The 20,665-nt window shown below is 33.7% G+C and overlaps 2 protein-coding genes across 3 annotated transcripts; both read left to right on the top strand.

The window, feature by feature from the left end:
* The first annotated feature begins 465 nt into the window (after positions 1–465).
* LOC142531072 (protein CURVATURE THYLAKOID 1C, chloroplastic) lies at positions 466–4,973 on the top strand. Of its 2 annotated transcripts, none has more exons than XM_075637089.1 (7): positions 466–587; positions 692–797; positions 2,089–2,171; positions 2,287–2,373; positions 2,732–2,794; positions 4,155–4,192; positions 4,730–4,973. In XM_075637089.1, the coding sequence occupies exons 2-7, from the start codon at positions 692–694 to the stop codon at positions 4,782–4,784; spliced, it is 432 nt and encodes a 143-aa protein (XP_075493204.1). In that variant the 5' UTR covers positions 466–587; the 3' UTR covers positions 4,785–4,973. The 2 variants fall into 2 exon arrangements, with proteins under 2 accessions (XP_075493204.1, XP_075493205.1); XM_075637090.1 differs by having other exon boundaries at positions 483–587; positions 687–797.
* A 4,301-nt stretch (positions 4,974–9,274) lies between these two features.
* LOC142531947 (elongation factor G-2, chloroplastic-like) lies at positions 9,275–13,012 on the top strand. Its single transcript, XM_075638236.1, has 4 exons — positions 9,275–9,628; positions 10,414–11,828; positions 12,081–12,593; positions 12,682–13,012. The coding sequence occupies exons 1-4, from the start codon at positions 9,355–9,357 to the stop codon at positions 12,847–12,849; spliced, it is 2,370 nt and encodes a 789-aa protein (XP_075494351.1). The 5' UTR covers positions 9,275–9,354; the 3' UTR covers positions 12,850–13,012.
* Positions 13,013–20,665: the final 7,653 nt, after the last annotated feature.

Raw genomic sequence — 20,665 nt, 5'->3', positions numbered from 1 at the left:
ATTTGGCAAACAAATGTGTGTGTGGAGTTTTTTTGATCTTTTGATTGGATATCGATCTGCCACGTGTATTATTATTCCATTAAAGGATATGAAATGTTGCCACGTGGGCTAGAGTTGATATATCTCACAAAATTTACTCGTGAGACCGTCTCACAAAAGTTTTTGTGGGCTCAAAAATTGATATTGAAAATCTTTTGTATTTTTATTTTTATTGAATTTTGTATTATTTCTCATCCCAATATGAAGTCATATTTTAAAATTATGGATTTTTTTAGCTAGAAAATGAAATTATTACAATTGGATTCGAATGTAAAATCTCATCCCAAAGTGGAATACAAGATAGATCTTCTTGAAATTATGGATCTAACATGGTGTAAACCCCGCCACACGGAAAGAGCATAGAGAACATTTTCGATTGGGCTTTAGATTTGGGCCGAACATCCAGTTATATACAAGTCCAAATGATTGGAAAATGGTAAAAATTTTAAAAAAAAGAAAATGAATATGATAATTGGTGCTGATATTTTTTTGTATCTTAGTATACCAAGATTCTCTCTTGAAACTTCAGAATTCTGGTCCGGAGCGAGGTGAATTTAAAGAATCAGCCTGAAATTCTTCTCTTTTTTTTTCTTGGAAAGTATACTGCCCCTTTATGCAATTCTCATTTTCTGGTTGAATTTGATAAGATTAGATGGCATCAATAACTGCAAGACTGCCTCTCCCACCATTGGTGTTGGTCAATGGGAGACAATCCCTTAACGGGTCTCCTCAGAAACTGGCAATGCCTTCCACTAAAGGTAAGCAAACCCTTTTGCCATTCAAGATTTGAAACTTCAATTTAGTAGAACTTAAGAAAAGTACATGTGGAACCTGCCAGAATTGTGCTGAAAATCGGACCCCATTTTAGGAATGTGGCAAGTTGTAGACCTGTAGCTCAAAGGTATTAGGCGTTTGTGTGTGAAAGGAGCACCGCTGTTTGATTGACTTGTTCTAGTTTTACATTTGCTTATCCAGTTTTTCTTGCTCTGTGAAGCAGTCTAAGTAGAGTTCAAGGAAATGTTGAATTTTGTTTTTAAAAACTTAACTTATTTAAGTTTGTCTTGGATCGAATGATTTGGATTTGAGAAATTATCTGAGGTGATGATTTGAAATGACTCATGGATTTGAAATTCAACAGGATGGACTTAAAAAAATATCTATATGGTATTTGGAATCTGTTGTCAAGTGTATTTGTTCAAACAATCTAATAGATTTGTTATGATGGATTTGAAATCCCTAGTTTCAAATATATCAATTCAAATGCAACCTAAGTTATGACGAGGCTTGGCTTCCATATTTGGAAATTGTGGCTACAGCAATTCTTTTTAGGGATATTTTCTTGAAGCTATTTTTAATGAAAAAGTTAATGTAACGCTTGCCCTTGATTTAGGACTTGATAAGTAGTTCAGGTTTGGAGAAACAGAGGTTTTATTGGTGTCCCACTTTGGTTCCAAAACAAAATATAATGGTGTGGTTAACGTGCTTGAGGGCCTCTCCTATTTTGTAGGCTAGTCTTTTGGGAGCTTGTCTTTGTGGTTGGAATTTGCCTCTTTTCCTTGTATCCTTCCATTGGTGCTGTTGAGAATCAACTGACCAGAGGGCTATGTAAGAAAAGGCTATAATTGGGTTAGTGTAGGTGATTTACTTGGTATCTTATGCAGGACAAAGTAAGTTTAATGTTGTGGATTCTCGAAGTGTCCCTTAGTTGTGACAGTTAGTTCCTTAACTCAACGAGTTTACAAATGCCAATCCCAAAAATCGGTGGTTGTGATTTGCTTAGTTGAACAGGGTAGAATCCTTATGATGAAGGTAAATGAATGTGAGAGAATGTACTATTTATAAATGTGATGGGAATATTAATTGAAAAGTTCATTATTGTGTTTGATTTATTGGTTTTGAGGCTTCTCTTGTCTTGTCATGATTACAGATATCATTTTGTGTATTTCATGAATGGAATATAATATATGACTTCGCATTCCATAGATATAATCAGCATCGTTACAGACTTCTGTTTCAGCTTTGCTTTGACAGTTCGTTATAATTTTTCAGAGGGACGTTATCGCCTTGGTATAAAATCAAAAGCTACGGGTGAAAACTCGGAAACTTCAATTGTCAAGTCTGTTCAAAATGTTGTGAGTCGTCTACAACCCCCAACATTTTCATACTACCTTTTTTTGGTGATTAAGTTTCCACTAGTTTTTTTTCCTTATCATTCCTAACCGTCTCCTTTTTATTCGTTTCAACTAGTGGGATAAATCTGAAGATCGGGTGGCTCTCATTGGCTTAGGTTTTGCTGGTGTTGTTGCTTTATGGGCGGCTATAAATCTTGTATCGGTAAAATTTCTGTTGTTGTTGGCATGATCAAGATGCTTTGTGGTACATTGAAAAATGACGATAATTTTACAGGAAAAAGTGATGTTGCAAGGCCAAAGTGATCTAATGCATTAGTATTTCAAAATTACTGACCTCCATTTTCTTCTTATTAAACATGAATATGCTGTTGTCACTTTTAATTAATCTAATGTCAACAATATTAACATGCTAGTTATATCATTTGCATCCATTATAGATCAAGAACTCCGCAATTATCCTCACGTGGTGTTTCAAGAACTTGCATTTCTTTATATATGAATTGATTTTATTGTTTAATTCGTCTATTAATTTCTGTCCTCTGTCTTTGATGTCAAAACAGGCCATCGACAAAGTTCCTATTGTCCCAGGTTTTCTTGAGCTCGTAGGAATAGTGTATTCAACTGTAAGTCTCTTGCTTTTGTGAAGGGCATGTTCTTTATAGTTTATATCGCAGTGCATATCCTTAAATTAATAATGTTTATCAACTGATACTTTTAAATATCAACTTTTTTCCTTTTAATGTGGATATATATATGTCGTTTGGTGCAAGTCCTGATGATTGATGAGGCCCCACAGCAATAATTTTGTATATTGCTCAGATCAATGTCAGCCGAGTGGAGATAAGTTGAGCAGGGAAAGATCCAGCTCAGCTTGATCCTTTAATTCCAGTTGAGCTAAAAAGCTCAGACCAAACGATACCTTGAACTTGGTTGAGGAACTCCTTAGCTCAACTCTTTCTTTTATCCCTAGGGGTTTGTGATGACTGGGAAGGTGTCTTATTAGTCACATTGAAACATGAGCTCACTGCATTGATTCTCACCTGCATTAGTATTGCCTTTTCCGTGTTTTTCTCAAAAAGAAGCCAAGTGTCCTCCCGTCATCAGCTAGCGATTAGTATAAAAATGGTCTAAATGGGTTAGAAAAACAATGGGTGCAAAAATAATAAATGGAATGAAGGGGCGGAGAGAGAATTGAAAAAGGAGAGATGACTCCTTTCTGTTGAGTGCAATAACTGGTTCCATGATTCCTTTACAGTTATAACATTTTTGAAGTACATAAATGGTATCTTAAGAAATAAAAAGGCATAGCAAGATAGTTAAGATAATATTATGAAACTGATCTGATGGTTCATATTACTATCAAATGGATTTATTTTATGATCATAAAAGATAACTGAACATGCTGAAAATTGGACAAACAAGAGAGATTTTTACACTAATATGCTATAAGAAAGATATTTGAGGAGACAACAAATGATATATAAAAGAGATCAACAGTGGTTCGTCTTTGGGTTTTTCTGTAATGTATATGTGCAGATAAGTGTGTGAAGAATCCATTGCATTGCATTTCAGCGAAAAGATTATGGCGGCATTTGGTTGAGGCTTCAACTTGCCTTAGTTCAGCAGTGTTGAGAAAATTTTCTGAAATAATTTTGAGATATGAATTATGAAAGCTGATGTGATACAAAAAGATACGTAGCATATGATTCATTATATAAAGAGGTAAAATCATCTAATTATAGTCATAAAAATAATTAGACAATGAAGAATAATTCTGTAACTATTATGTTTGGATAGTTAATTTTAATTGTGAAATGATGCGCATAGTGAAAATTCTGAAAAAGAAAATGAATGAATATTGTGGAATAATGGTTGCCCAAACAATGGTTGTGTTCCTGAGCTCAACCTTTTATATTCCAATTGTTCTGTTTATGCTTTTTCTGGATGTTCTGCGAATTCTAACATGGGAATTTCTTATTTCAGTGGTTCACATATCGATATCTCTTGTACAAACCCGATCGGTAAGAACTTCTATTAAAGTCAGCATACCACCATTCCGTTACCAACGTAGTTTCCATATGTTCCATTATAAATCAAATATCAGCTTTGTTATATTTCACGTTTGTGGAACTTATCTAACCTTTTAGGAGTACTATGATAACGGCATGGCCTTATAGTCGCATGTGTTTTTTCATCAGAACCTTGTGGCCTCGCCTTTCACATATTACAAATGATCTTTATCATATTTTTACGGGTTCCAATCGCCTTTTGAGCTTGATGTTTAGTAATATATACATTTTGTAACTGCTCTGACCCCATAAACTTCGATATTTGTCATGTGTCTCATGTTGGGTTGACAAATAGTTACGAGTGATGAGAAAAACTTTGAGAGATTCCTCCAAATGAGCTGGACTGACAAGTCTTTTGAGATGAGCTCGTTGGATATTTGTATAAGGATCAAGTTTTGACGCAAACCAGTAATTTGTGTTGTAGCATACCACTATAATGCATTGGTGATTCTGTTTCTGGGTGCAAATTACTGGTATTTTGGCGTGCAGCGAAGAATTGTTTCGAACAATCAACAAGTCGATATCGGATATACTGGGGCAGTAACGTCGACTTCAAGAACCGGATTCTATGCATGTATTATTTTTCACTAAGTATGTTATTTTTAGCTCAATTAATCCCTCTTGATACTATGAATACTCTCGTGAGTATGCACAATGCATATGTCTTTCTTTTGTATAACTTGTCTGTACAATTTGCTTGGTCATGTTCAGTGACAGCTTTCTAATTCTATTTTCCCCTGTCCAATCATTTAAACCATTTCATGCTCTATACAATGTCGGATTTTTTTTGTTAAATTCACTAGGAATATTATGATATAATTCACATGACAATTATTATTTACAAGTACATTAAATTGACACTTACTAGGATTATGTTTACATGCAAACGAGGATTTGAACCATACTTTTTAACCACAAAAGCGGATTGGCGAATACGGTTGCTCACTCACTTGAATCTTTTGTTATTTCTTCCCTCTCTTCCTTTGTAAGGGAGCCAGGAAACTGTTAGAGTAGGTGTCCGACAAGCCAACTTGTGACTCGGGCTTTATTGACTCTAATGTAAAACAATCTTTATTTTAATAATATTTTACTATTTTATTCGATTATGACATAATACTTTATCTGTATACTCATGCAAGCTGCATGGATAAAGTCCTTAAATACAATAGGTACCATGAGTTCTGCGTCGCAACGTAAGATCATGGAACTCATTAGAAAGTGTACCGTATATTCTAAATAGGTTCCTAGTCGATTCAGCCGCCTAAAACAAGGATAAATGTCGCTCGAGCTTGAGACTAGCATCTGTGGTGTAAACGCCATGTTTCATTGGCAAGGGCATGAAGATGTCCATTCACACAGATGGGTGATCATATGATGATGCACTGAACAACCCTCCCTCGGACTGTCCAAGTGGTTCTCACTTATCGAGTGGAATAGTCCGAAGTTATGGTTGTACAACATTAGTCCTTTGACTCGGGATAATGTAGGGGCTATACATACTAGCATGCACTTTGATCCGTTTACCGACTCCATCGAGGGTCATCACGTGACGAGGTTGGGTGTAGTTTCGAAATACGTAGGAGCAAATGCATTGTAGTCGGGGATTCACCGTTCGCCTACGGGTGAAGATATCCTATGTGATCTGATGAGTTAATAGTGCAAGGAGTCTCTCTACAGCAACAAATGTGCTTTAGGGAAAGGTGTTTTCCTAGTTGCGCATGCCATGTCACTATTAGTACTCAAAGATAAATCGCATCGTTATCGAATTCATATGCAACTCTCGATATACCAATGGTTACAGATTCGATCGGGATATATGTGTTGAAGGGACCGTACTGTACGCTAACCATGACTAAAGGTTCTTGCAGGCACTATCAGTTATACCTAGGGGATCATGAGGCGATGCTACTAGACACTCTTACCATGGTCTGATGGGAGCAATCAGAAATGAGTTCTGACATTCTTGATCAAGGAGCTGATGAAAAAAATGGGGTTAACTAGGGTAAACCCGAATAAGAATAAATGTTATTCTGAATCACATGGAGATGTGAACCCACGGCTAGTTGTATCCCTGAACCATTGAGGGTCACACAAGTATCGGATTCTGTGTTCCCGTTGAGATAGTCAAATTTCAAGGAGTTGGAATTTGGCAACTATACTTTGATGGAGATCAAACAAGAAGCTTATAAAGGATTTTATGAGCTGATTCTATAGGATAGAAGAAATGGAAGTTGGCATGATTGCTAGATAAGGAAGGAGAGTGGAACTGCCTCTTTTGTGAAGAAGTTCACTAAAACTGGCAGCTGCCCAATATGGTAAGTGAAAATTTTGATCTTCGAAATTTTCGATTTTCATTATATGAACAAGATTTGTATCATTGGTACATCGGCGCTCTCAGATCGTCGATCGGGGTTATAATGAGTTCGAAATCATTTTTTAGTGAATTTGAAATTTACTAATTAAATGATTGTGCTAGTAGTGGTGACTACTAACATGCATAAATTCCCATAAACATTCTAGATGAGTCTAGAATTAAATTAACTAAAGAGTTAGTTTATAAATTAAATAATAGTTTTTTAATTTAATATATATATACATGTATATATTTTATATAATTATATAAAATATGTGTATATGATATATTTATATCATGTATTATTAAATGTTAATAAATACATTATATATTAATTATATGAGAGTTTATAATATAATGAAATTATTAGAGTTTTTGTGGGAGATGGACTCCTAATTAGATTAGGAATCTCACTCTATATATACACCACTAGGACTCATAGCTACTAACCTAGTTTTTGCATACAAAAGAAAAACAAAAATCTCTCCTCCCTGGAAAAACCTCTCGGCCACCACAAAGAAAAAGGAAAAAAAATTTGTTGGCTTTTTGGTTTTTTTATTGCCGCGCCTCCATCGTTGTACCATCTCCAGATTTTAGAAATTCGGAGATTACAGTCTCAACGCACAAATTGTTTGGAATTACTAGTGCAATCCAAACAAAGAATTCAGTTTCTGATCGTGGACCCAATTAGACGATCAAAGGAGAAGAGCCGTTCGTAGAGATTTACAAGAAGAACTATCTCCGCGTAAAAATCGGAATAGTTTGGAGTCCAAACGTTAAGAACGCAAAGGTATAATCCTAAACACCCTATGGATGTTTCTAAACACACAACGCCCAAGAACAAAATTTTTAAACTTCCGCTGCGTCTTGGGTTCGAGAATTTGATGTCCCAACAGAAACTTTATGTTTTAATTGGTCAATCTTGTAATGTACGATCTCATTCATTGATAATATTTTTTCATGGGTGATCTAAATAAGAGTTCTGTCTAGCAAAATTTATTCGTGAGATCTTGTTACAAAAGTTTTTGTATAATTAATACAATGTGGAAACTTGAAACGTTGAATATATATGGAACACAAGTAAAATCACATAATTTTCAAAAGTAATAATAAATTAAAATCGATGCCTTCGTGTCTTTTAGCTTCTATATCCAAAGAAAATTAATTCTTTGTTTTTATCAGTTTATTTTATGGGGCTAATAAACGCTTGACTCGTGGCTATTGGATAACCAATTAATTGAATTTTGGATTCACTTGAACAAATATACAAGCTTCATGGAAGCACTTCCTAAATTTTTTTAGTGACATTTCATCGTGTTTATATATATATATATATATATATATATATATATATATATATATATATATATATTTATCCAAAATCTTCGGATTTTCTAGCTATAACCCTTTGGTCATGGTTTCATCGCCTCTCCCAAATCTTTCGTCCCTCACTAAAAATAGAAAACAAAAAAGAGTGAGCCAATAGACCCACTAAGCTTTTTATCATCTATCTTCGATATTAACAAAATTCAGGCTTTTATGTCTTACTTAAGGTACTTCTCCAAGGATTTGCTGGGAACGTAATCTAATCGACTTGAATATTTGAGTTTGATTTTTTAATAACCGAAACGAGCTCGAACTTTAATTAATAAATATATTCATGACTCGCGAAGTTATTCGAGCTTTTATCGAGCCTAAACAAGCTTAATAAATATAAATTAAAATTTTAATACTAATTAAATTCATGAAAAACTAAATTAAATATTTAGAAAAAATATAATATTTTTATTAAAATTTGTAGTTCTATTCTGAAAAATTTAATATATTTTTAACAAGTAAAGTGTAAAATTTATAAATTAAATATCAAAACAACTATTTTTTCATCTAAAGCTGATTCACTAACCTACCAACTAACTTGTTCACTAGCTAACAAGTCGAATATTGTTAAACTTGAGCTTGGTATGTTTATAACGAGCTTCATTAAACAAGATTTTATCAAATCGAGTCTCGAATAACTCACAAATAACTTAGTTTATTATATACATATGAGTAGGTGACAGATTATCCCTTGGAGAAAACCAAAAGTTAAAAACTCTAATACTCTAATGCTTATGCTTCAACTTCAATTTTTTTTTAAAAAAAAAAAGCAGAAAGAAAATTCATGATTTACCTATCATGTACATTATAATTATTTTTTAATTTTCAATTCATTTTAAGAAACTAGATTCAATAATGTAAATCACTCAACTAATATAATTTTTTGTCAATATTATAGTAAGACAAAAACTTACGTGAGACGGTCTCACGAGTCGTATTTTGTGAGACGGATCTCTTATACGGGTCATCAATGAAAAATATTACTTTTTATGTTAACAGTATTACTTTTTATTGTGAATATCGGTAGAGTTGATACGTGGCATAAATAAAAATTCGTCTCACACGAGCCCTATTTTTATCGTAATAATAATAAAAGTAACTTTTTGAAACATAAATGAAACACACTTGCAATGTCTTATTTTATTTATATTTACTAAAAAATTGCCTTATCTCACTTTTTTTTTAAGGAATTATTACATCTAAAATTTGTGGAAACTAAAACCAAACAAAATATAGAAAATGAAAAGTGGAGAAGCAAAAAAAAAAAAAAAAAACCTATGGCCAAAATTCTCGATGAATTGAAGCCTCACAAAATCTCCATACTCTGCACATAAACCCCTCCGTTCGTTACATTATCCGCTCTGCTCTTCTCTGGCTCGAAGATATGGCGGCAGCGTCGGCTGAATCGATACTGAAGATGTCGATGGCCGCGACGTCTAATGCTTCTTCTCTCTGCAACTGTAATGGGTCTTCGAGAAGGCCGGTGCCGCATGTTTCTCAATCCACAGGACGTCGTAAGGCCGATTCTGCTTCCAGAGTTCGAGCTCTCACTTCTTCGTTTCTGGGGAGCATGAGGTTCTGCCCTGAACCTGCGAAGATGTCGCCTTTGCCGCAGAAACTGCGGGAGAAGAACTTCTCTGTCTTTGCTATGGCTGCTGGTGAATTCTTTATCTCTGTATTTCCAGTTGGAGTGTTATTTATCGAATTGTTTTTGCATAAATAGATTTTAATTTTGTTTGTTGAGCATTGGATGACTTTTTGAGTGGTGCCCTTTTAGGTATTAATCTATAGGATATAGCAATTTTATGTTTTTTTCTTTTGTATTGTGCGTAAATTTTGTTTCTGGGTCTTGTTTTCTGATAGTTGGGAATCACGTTGTTGATCCTGTAATAGTTGGAATAGTGTTTTAGTAAATACAATTATATTGCATTTTTCGAGAGCTAAAGTTGAAGAAATAAGAAAAAATTGATTGAGTTGTAGTCTTTCTGATGTAGATTTGATAATTGATGCTACGTTTGCATATGAAATGTCTAAAACATGTGCAACTGAAGATTATTAATGTGGTTTTAAGTTCAATATTTCATAATTTGGCTGGCCGCTCCAAACGCAACTTTCTTTATCAATTTTTAGAGAACCTCTCTTCTTAGCTCAAGATCACTGGTCATCAAGCGGATAATGGAATGCATATTATTGTTTCATTTCTGCGAACTTGTCATTTTCATTTATCCTTTTCTCCCAAAAAAAAAAGACCTTTCGGCATCAGCTTCGCTTTTTTCATTTTATGTTTGTCTTGAAACTATCTGATGATTAACTAGCCATTGAAGCATGACTTGTCTGGTCATTGGTTAAGTTCTGAGCAAGGCATCAAGGGCAACTTTTCCTTTCTAAAGCTGATTGGTATTGGAACTCTAAAAAACAAGATTTTTGCTTGAATTTTCTGCAGAGGAGAAGAGAACAGTTCCTTTAAAAGACTATCGCAACATAGGAATCATGGCGCATATAGACGCGGGGAAGACCACCACAACCGAGCGAATCCTGTATTACACTGGTAGAAACTACAAAATTGGTGAGGTACATGAGGGAACAGCTACCATGGACTGGATGGAGCAAGAACAAGAAAGAGGGATTACCATTACTTCTGCTGCAACTACCACATTTTGGAACAAGCATCGGATTAACATAATTGATACTCCTGGGCATGTCGATTTCACCCTTGAAGTGGAACGAGCCCTCAGGGTTTTAGATGGTGCAATATGCTTGTTTGACAGTGTTGCTGGTGTGGAGCCTCAGTCTGAAACTGTTTGGAGGCAGGCTGATAAATATGGTGTTCCAAGAATATGTTTCGTAAATAAAATGGATCGTCTAGGAGCAAATTTTTTCCGAACAAGGGACATGATTGTATCAAATCTTGGTGCAAAACCACTTGTTCTTCAACTCCCAATTGGTGCAGAGGATACTTTCAAAGGGGTTATTGATCTTGTGAAGATGCAAGCAATAGTATGGTCCGGAGAAGAATTGGGTGCAAAATTTACGTACGAGGAGATTCCTGGTGATCTTCAGGACTTGGCTCAAGAATATAGAGGACAGATGATTGAAACTGTTGTGGAGCAGGATGATGCAGCTATGGAGAGCTATCTGGAAGGAATTGAGCCCGACGAGGAAACAATAAAGAAATTAATCAGGCAAGGAACTATTTCAGGCAGTTTTGTTCCAGTTTTATGTGGTTCAGCCTTTAAGAACAAGGGCGTTCAGCCGCTACTTGATGCGGTTGTTGATTATTTGCCATCTCCCATTGAATTGCCAACAATGAAAGGAACCGACCCTGATGACCCCGAGTTGATAATCGAAAGAAATGCAAATGATGACGAATCATTTGCTGGCTTAGCTTTCAAGATCATGAATGATCCTTTTGTTGGCTCTCTTACGTTCGTTCGAATATATGCTGGGAAGCTTGCTGCTGGATCTTATGTACTAAATGCAAACAAAGGAAAGAAAGAGAGGATTGGTAGACTCCTCGAAATGCATGCTAACAGCAGAGAGGACATCAAAGTAGCTTTAACTGGTGATATTGTAGCTCTTGCAGGTCTAAAGGATACAGTTACAGGAGAAACATTGTGCGATCCAGATAAACCTATTGTACTTGAACGAATGGATTTCCCTGATCCTGTTATTAAGGTTGCTATTGAACCGAAGACAAAAGCTGATGTTGATAAGATGGCAGTTGGCTTAATCAAGCTTGCTCAAGAAGATCCATCTTTTCACTTTTCACGAGATGAAGAGATAAACCAGACAGTTATTGAAGGAATGGGAGAATTACACCTTGAAATTATCGTTGACAGGCTCAAGAGGGAATTTAAGGTTTGTATTTTCCGTTACTCATTTATCCATACGTATGCAAAAAAAAAAAAAGTGTTTTCGAGACTTCCTCTTACAAAAGTGTAGACGTAATTGGATCATGTAATGAAAAAGAATTATAATCATGTTCAATTACATGAACGAAAAATAAAGACATTAGGCCATACGTGATGTTCTGGACTCCCATCCTTGCGTTGTCAATTTAACATATTTCATGGTGAAGTTTTGATAAATAATTTTGCCTGTTGGAAAAAGGTGGAAGCCAACGTTGGAGCACCCCAAGTCAACTACCGGGAAAGCATTTCTAAGGTCACAGAAGTGAAGTATGTTCACAAGAAACAATCTGGTGGTGCTGGTCAGTTTGCTGATATTACAGTTCGGTTTGAGCCAATGGAAGCAGGTAATGGGTACGAGTTTAAGAGTGAGATCAAGGGAGGCTCCGTCCCAAGAGAATACATACCTGGTGTCATAAAAGGATTGGAAGAAAGCATGTCCAATGGGGTGTTGGCTGGCTATCCTGTAGTTGATGTTCGTGCAGTATTAGTGGATGGTTCTTACCATGATGTGGATTCGAGTGTGTTGGCATTCCAGTTGGCTGCTCGAGGAGCTTTCAGAGAAGGGATAAGGAAAGCAGGCCCACGGCTACTTGAACCGATTATGAAAGTCGAAGTTGTCACACCTGAAGAACATTTGGGAGACGTGATTGGTGACCTTAACTCGAGAAGAGGTCAGATCAACAACTTTGGGGACAAACCCGGTGGATTGAAGGTACGCGACAGACCGTTTCACATTACTTAACAGTCTGAAATTTCTCAACTTTTTTCAATCTGTTGAAAGTGATAATCGATTATTTCAGGTGGTTGATGCACTGGTTCCTCTTGCTGAAATGTTCCAATACGTCAGTACTCTTCGATCCATGACAAAAGGCCGCGCTTCCTACACTATGCAGTTGGCCAAATTTGACGTGGTTCCACTGCACATTCAGAATCAGCTTGCTGCAAAAGAGGAGGCTGTTGCTGCCTAATGTAGTTTTCTAGGATCTTTGGATTCGGAAATGATTATTTTGTATGAAAAGACATTGGACACCCAGATAGAAATATACAGAAAAGAAACAGTATCAATTTTCTGCTTTGTATGTACCATTGACAAATGATTTTTGATTGAGAAAATAGATGTATGATTTGATACTTGTTCATGTTAACTTAGAGCATCTTAAAGGGTGAGATTACTTTGGTAAAATGAAAATTGATAATATGGTGATATTATTGATAACGTCATTTCATGGTTATGCATTGGTGAGATAATGGAACATAGATCATGTTGGTTTATGATTTTTTTTATTCAATTTAATAATTTTTGCACATAATTTTAAAAATTAAAATTACGCATAATTAAAATTTGAAAACTAACACATAATTTAAAAAAATCACAAAATCAAAAAATACAAAATAAAATAAAATTGTAAATAATTAAATCTAATTAATTATGAATGATTGAAATTTTTACAAATAATTTGATTTTGCATATATGGTGTTGCACGTCACTCAACTTTAGATCGTTAATATATTTCTCCATATTATATGATCTTCACGTCCTCTCTCCGTCATTTGTTGCCCTCTCTCCCTCATTTCCTTTTTCATCTCCTTTATTATGTTTTTGGTTGTCATACTTAGCTCCATATATGCAAAATGCTCTTGTTAGATTCATCTTCTCATCCTCCATCCTTTGTTGATTTCGAATCTTTCCAATGAATTTGATTGGGATCTATAAGGAAAAATAAGGCACAACACTTTTCTTCCTCTTCCTGAATTTTTTTTTGATCAAATCCACCACGATTAGATCTTTCAATCTTTCTACTTTCATGGCCTTTTGGATGCCTTCCTCCCCATTGGTCCAAGAGATTTGCCTAATTCTTGCACGGGGTCTCTTTCATCGTCGGTGGGTGCATCGGAGGATGCGGATAAAGAAGATTAAGTTGAGTCACCTTAAACATTTTTCAGCTTCTTGATAGCATTTATCAAAACTCTTTGGAGTTTTTCAAACAACCATATCTTCCATTTTTTGATTGGTCCCTCGTGACTAACCAAGCTTTCTCATTGGACTCGTGATATTACTCAAACATTGTTTGAGTTTGGACATACTGAAAAAACTCGAATTAGAAATTTTCTACATTCCGGAGTAAAATAAAATATTGAAAACACATTCATCTCAATGAAGAGCCGGTTTGGAGTATTCTAACTCATTAGTTTGTTCTAGAAAGTGAACACTTGTTTTAAAAATCTTTTAAATATTGGCGCACGTTATCTTGTGTACGTATTTTTTATCCATTTAGCAACTCATGATTATATTCATTCAAAACCAATCACCAGAAACTAACGTTGCTTTAATCATTGTCAAGTGCTGGATTGGTGGAAGTGTTACACTACGCCTTGGCGAGACATACATCTTCTGTATTCATGCAATGTCTCCTTGTCATGGCTTCACCATGTGCATTTCACATTTTATTGATCATATTATACTTGAATTTCTGGAGTTATTAGTTTGACTAGTTACTGATCAACTACTGACTGATTGAATTGACTGAATGAATGAAGGATCGGAGCCCTAGACAATGGTCAGCATACCAGATTGCTAGTCCATTGGACAACATAGCTTCAACCCGAAAAGTGAGTCCAATGAACAACAAGTTTTAACTCGGATGCATGATTTATCTGAACAATGTGACTTTGCTCCGTAAATGCGAGTTCATATTAGCTCGTAAATTGTCGATTGTACGGATCCTACTTGAGTACGTGGGGAAAAGTGCTAAACCTAATGTTAGTGGGAGCCACATTTTTACCCCCACGATATTTATTTCAGAGTCCTGAATAGTCATTGCATATCAATTGACAAGATATTTCAAGATGATACATTACTACTGACAGTGGCGGAGCTAGAAATATGGTTTCGCCCGAACTAAAATTTTAAACTCTAGATTCTTTTAATATTTTAAATTGATCTATCCGAGCTAATATCATATTATACAAAATTTACATATAATTTTTTTTAATATCAAAATTTACATATAATTTTTTTTTTTAAAAAAAATGGACTTCCCGGGCTAAAGCTCGGGTGTTTGTGCATGTGGCTCTGCCACTGACTACTGAAACATTCATCTCATATTGAAATATTACACTGATCTATTATTGTAGAACTATATACAAGTCCAGTTTATTCTCTCATTAAGTTTTCAAATAGTTAACCTATTTTTCCTCCTATTTATTGTAAATTATAGATATAAGATTAAAAACTCGAAATACGATGAAAATCGAGAAAATGAAAATGTTGGACTAGCTAAAACATGATATTATTGTATAATTATTATATTTTGTAAAGTCAAGATTGTACATGTTTCCACAACTGTAAGTTAAAAGTGAATGATATTACAAATGGATACCCACACCCTCGATCTTTGGAGTTCGAGAATTCAAAATTTGTATTAGACATGTGGTCCCTCCCACTACTCATTTGGTACAATCAATCTTCCTGAAAAAATAACACACACCAGCCACATGCACACATATTTATGTTTTAAAAATTGCTCACATAGAATAAGACCCCAAAAAAAAAAATATCGATGGTCTGTTAACTTTTTATGATTTGTGTTTCCCTCTACTAATTTTTTACACTTAAGATTTGGTGTATCTATTTTGATTTTATTTTGGTTTCGAGTTTTATTTCGTCATAATGCTGAGAAAACTCTAGCATGATATCGAAAAATGTTGATATGACATAAAAAAAAATTGATGACATGTCCTGTCTCATATCAATAATTAGAGCAAAATAACAGAGATTAAAAGTCAATGTGTCAAAATCAAAATTTAAAAACTTAGTAAAATCCAAAATTGGACAAGTAAATGAACCAAAATGTTATTTTGCCCATATTTAATTGGAACTCAAAACATTTTTCTAAAAAAAATTTCCCTAAACTTTGGCTATAGGGACATAAATTGTTTAAAAAAAAAAAGCAAAATCAGATACATACCATATTATTACATATTTGCTTCATTTTTTTGTACGTGTAATAAAAATCTTACAGGATTTATTTAAAAGTTAAATCACCATTATAATGTTATAAATTAACAATAATAACATATTTAAAAAAACATATATTATTTTAATACTTTTCTTAAAGCAAATTCCAAATATGAAGACCGCGAAGTTTCACGCCATTTTGGCGCAGGGGAAAAGCCCCAATGGGAGGTACGCGCCATATTTGGCGCAGAGGGAACCCTTGCGAAGTTTTTTTTTTTTTTCAACATTTTTTTTGTTTTTTTTTTAATTATAAATATTTAAGAATTATAAATATTATTTATCTAATAATATGATATTTTTATTATATTAATTTAACAATGAGATATATTTAAATAATATTTTTTTATTATTTTAATAATTAGATATTTAATAATAAAATTAAAATATTTAATTATATAAATTTATAAATATATTTTTAAATAATTTTATAATTAAACATCTAACACACAAATATTTCATAATAAAAATTAAAACACAAAAAAATTAATGATAATTATATTAGAAAATTTATAAAAATATTTCTAGTTTTTTTTTTATTTTTGATATTTTTAACTCTCGTAAATATTAACAAAAATAAAATTATAATTATAATACTAATAATAACATTAATTATAATTATATTGTTAAATTTATGAATAAATAGTAAACAAATGGAATATTCTAAGAATATACTTTTTAGGATAAGATTGGAAGTAAACGGGTTGGAGATCAATGTTATATTTAGTGCAGAAACTGCACCAAAATAGATTTATGGGTTGGAGATGGCCTAACAACTTGAGTTTTAACAATTTTTCTAGAAATTCAGGCGGCGAGATTTGATGCAGCTAGAAATGTACCGGTGGAAACACTGCAGCTCAACTTGCGAGCAGCGAGAAATGCGAAAAGTGAAACATCATTGCGGCTTGACTTATAAGCGGCAAACTTTGTACCATTTAGACTTCATTCAGCTCGATTTTCACAAGCTCGATTTTAGTATTTTGATAGATAGCTAGATTCTACATGATGAGAGTCACGCGGTTTTCCAGTGCTAATGGCTGGATAAAATGACAAATTAAAGGGCACTTTGACCACCTTGCATAACGGTTGGAGTTATGTTTATTTGATTCATTTAAGTGGGTCGTAATGACCAATTAGAGTGACAGTCGACGGATACTCCAAATCCTCTTTTATAAATAGAGTATCGATGCTTTCAGAAATTCACACCTCTTAATTAAGCTTCCAAACTCTCTCAAAATTCGTATAGCATACAGCGGTGAGACTCTGCTGTCCTATTGTCAAACATTAGCTGTGAAACTTTGTATGACCCGTGAGTACTAGCAACCAATCAGCAGTGAGAATCTATCCGAGTTTCTTATACCAGCGGCTAGAGTTATGAAGAATTTCTATCTTTCTGTGCCACACGTTTCTGTATGTCCTTCTTGAAGCACACAGAATAGCGTCTAGTGTTTCCCGAGTAGGTCTCTTGTGAGACGCTCTCACGAATATTTATCTCTGGGACGGGTCAATCATACCGATATTCACAATAAAAAGTAATACTCTTAGCATAAAAAGTAATATTTTTTCATTGATGACCCAAATAAGAGATCTGTCTCACAAAATACAACCCGTGAGACCGTCTCACACAAGTTTTTACCTTACAATATAATGGGGAACGTTTCGAACCTATGATAATATATAAATGAGTTTTTGGTATATATGAAATTTGGCGCACCTGTTCTTAGCAAGTGGGGTTTTCCTTTAAAACTTCTATGGATGATTTAAATTGATCCACTAAGCTATGACCTTTCACTCTTTGAACTTTATTTCGAACCGTCAATTTGAAATATGATTTTTGGAACCATTGTTTGAATATCGAGCCGTTGAATTGCTTAATATTGAATTTTTGCAAAGTTCGAAGGTCAAGATAAGTATTTTTTTATTGCAAGCATGATTAAAATAAAATAATTTAGCAATGTTACAATTTGATTTGAAATGGTAAAAGAAGTTTTCCGAATTATGACCCTTACATGGTGAGTAAGAGTAGTCATGCTATAACCCTGATGCGGTGGGTAAGAATAACTCATATATAGTCTCACCCCTTAGAAAATTTATATATAGAGGACTAATCAGTAACGTCGTGGAGTATGATATGAGTTTCAGTGCTACTGGTAATTTGAAATATATTTTTTGATATGAGGTCAAAACTTTTTATGATGTTACCCTGTTTGTCAATACTTGAAAGATTTGTTCTTCGTATCTTACGATTCAACATTTTAAATATCTATATTTAAAGATTATATGTATATATTTTTTTTGTGTTCGATTGGCCCCACTTACTAAGTATTTGTCCAAATACTCACTCTTTCGCAGATTTTAGTGAAGAACAGTTGGATGATGAAGATCAATATCAGTTTTAGAGTTGATAATCGAGCCTCATTTCGTGAAAAAGAAGAAGTTTTCTTTTGTTGATTGTTGTACGCTTGCACATTTTGTTTTTAATCATTTTTTAAATATGATTACCTATTTTATGAAATATACTGATTATTTGATTATTATGAGGCTTGTTCTGGATGTCTCTCAACCTCGGTCACGGGGCGTGACACCAAACACCATAATCATTTTTTTTTTGTAATCATGCATGTTCTGTTTTGTTTTTCATAATAATCCATATTTAAATAAAATAATTCATATGAATCTTTGCTGAGTCATACCATGAATTAAATATTGAGTGTATTTATTAAATTTATATTTACTAGTAAAAAATTGAGCCAAAAAAGAAGATAAAAGCTTTGAAAATAAAATCTTTTGAAAGTTGTGTGTGAATATTTTTTTCCAAGTACCCATTGATATCGACGAGTTTCGTGGAAGTGACGTAGTTAGAGTATATTCATGACGAAGGTTTTAACGAAAAGTTTAGGCTATGCTTGTTTCTATCTTTTGAAATTGTTATAAAAATGTTAAAATTTGAAAATATTGTTATTTTATTGTATTTTCATTTCTTCTTATGAATTTTATTTTACATATACAAAAAAAAATTATATTATTTTCAAGTTGATTTTATATTCATTCTAAAAAGTATTCTATTATTATATTATAATCAAAATAATTTAGTAATTTATTCTTTTTAGCGATTTTATTGTTTGTTTTTAAAGTCAAAGTTCTGTCTTGGTCCGAGTGGGGATAATATTTGAAATTTTAGTCACTTTTATAGAGAAATTTTTTGAAGGCTGTGTTGATGTCACATTAGCGACGTGTCGAAAAAAAATTAAATTAAAAAAATATATATATATAGTAGACTAAAACTAAAATATATTAGCATAAAAACCAAATTCTCAAAAAACGAATATACGTGACTAAAATTCATATTTCCTCAATATTTAACGTAACAAGAAATATTTTAAATTATATTTCAAAAATGATCAGATATCATATTTTTTCAGTATTACATAACAAGAGATATTTTAAATTATAATTTTAAAAATGTTGAGATACTCTCACAAAATTGATTAGCAGAATATCGCATACATTGTACATGACCATCATCCAGAATTCATGACAAAATGAGAATTCATTCAATCACATGAAATTAAACCCATTGTAATATTAATTAATAATAAAACGAAGTCATAATATCTTGATTTAGATTCATTCATTTGATCCATCTTCCTAGTTAATTAAAGAACAAAATACAACATAACATGAGCAAGTAACATCAATGACAGTCAGTCTTTTTGTGAATTTTAGAGAATGACTGTTTCTGATGTTACAACGATATATACGAAATCTAATATTGGTGACAGATTGGTCGGACTGGAATTCAAAAGCCTCTGCCAAGATTCTGCGGAGGAGCCCAGTGATCGACCCCGTTAACGTCGTTACCCACATGTTGAGTGTAAGATATTTGGAGCGCAATTTTAACAAAGAATTCAGGTTATGATTGCATGCCAAGAAAACCAATAAAGTAACAATAATGAATCTTTGAACATCAATAATTAAAGTGATCTCATCATAGAAAATGATTAATTCCACATTCCCCTTTTTATTATTTTAAAAAATATTCATGAATTTGAAATCCATTCCATTAATGATATCTCGAAACATCACTTACCTCAGACGAATGCTCCTGATTATGCAGATGGTTCTTCCGTTCGACGGCAGTCACCGTGGACTTTTCGACCGAGAAATTCAGCAGGCTGTGGCTCATATTTGTGGTACAAGAAGTGGGAGAAGAGACTGGCATGAGTTGATGCGGCCAACTAGAATTAATATTATTGGAGGGCTGAGATGATCTGTTGGCTTGAAATTGATGGTGATGATCATAATCTAAGTCGTAATCTTGCTTGATATCGACCCCAGAATTCCTAGTAAAACTTGGGTTCAGATTCAAAACTTGCAGGTCTTGATACAAATTCTCTTGCAGCTTCCTCTGTTGCTGAAAAAGACCGCCACCAAACGTGTTCTCTTCTTCATTAACTGCCAACCCGCCTCTGATGATAAATATTTACGTGTAAAATCGATGATTTTAGCAAAAAGAATGGCGTAAATGGTCTCAGGAAACTACAATCTGTATAGTTAATTATATATGTACTGTCAGCATGTATGTATATTGTATGTATTTGTGTGTATATATAAGATACATGGATGGAAAATTAAGAAGGCAGCTAAGATTCCCGCAAAAGGCTTTGATTGAAGAGATAAATTAATGAAGCAGAACAAGCAGTTGAATATATAAACAGGTAATGAAAAAAGTGTCCACAGAAGCTAAGAATTGAAGATATAGATAGGTG

This window comes from Primulina tabacum, chromosome 17 (assembly GCF_025594145.1).
Source record: "Primulina tabacum isolate GXHZ01 chromosome 17, ASM2559414v2, whole genome shotgun sequence".
NCBI lineage: Eukaryota > Viridiplantae > Streptophyta > Magnoliopsida > Lamiales > Gesneriaceae > Primulina > Primulina tabacum.
The sequence above is the reverse complement of the archived record's forward strand: the minus strand, read 5'-3'. Positions and strand labels throughout refer to the sequence as shown.

Bases quoted from the DNA above. Each gene is read 5' to 3' on its own strand.
- LOC142531072 (XM_075637089.1), top strand. From the start codon at position 692: ATGGCATCAATAACTGCAAGACTGCCTCTCCCACCATTGGTGTTGGTC. The intron at 2,172-2,286 runs GTGAGTCGTCTA...CGTTTCAACTAG, and splicing joins TCAAGTCTGTTCAAAATGTT to TGGGATAAATCTGAAGATCG. The intron at 4,193-4,729 runs GTAAGAACTTCT...TTTGGCGTGCAG, and splicing joins CTCTTGTACAAACCCGATCG to CGAAGAATTGTTTCGAACAA.
- LOC142531947 (XM_075638236.1), top strand. From the start codon at position 9,355: ATGGCGGCAGCGTCGGCTGAATCGATACTGAAGATGTCGATGGCCGCG. The intron at 9,629-10,413 runs GTGAATTCTTTA...AATTTTCTGCAG, and splicing joins TGTCTTTGCTATGGCTGCTG to AGGAGAAGAGAACAGTTCCT. The intron at 11,829-12,080 runs GTTTGTATTTTC...TGTTGGAAAAAG, and splicing joins GGCTCAAGAGGGAATTTAAG to GTGGAAGCCAACGTTGGAGC.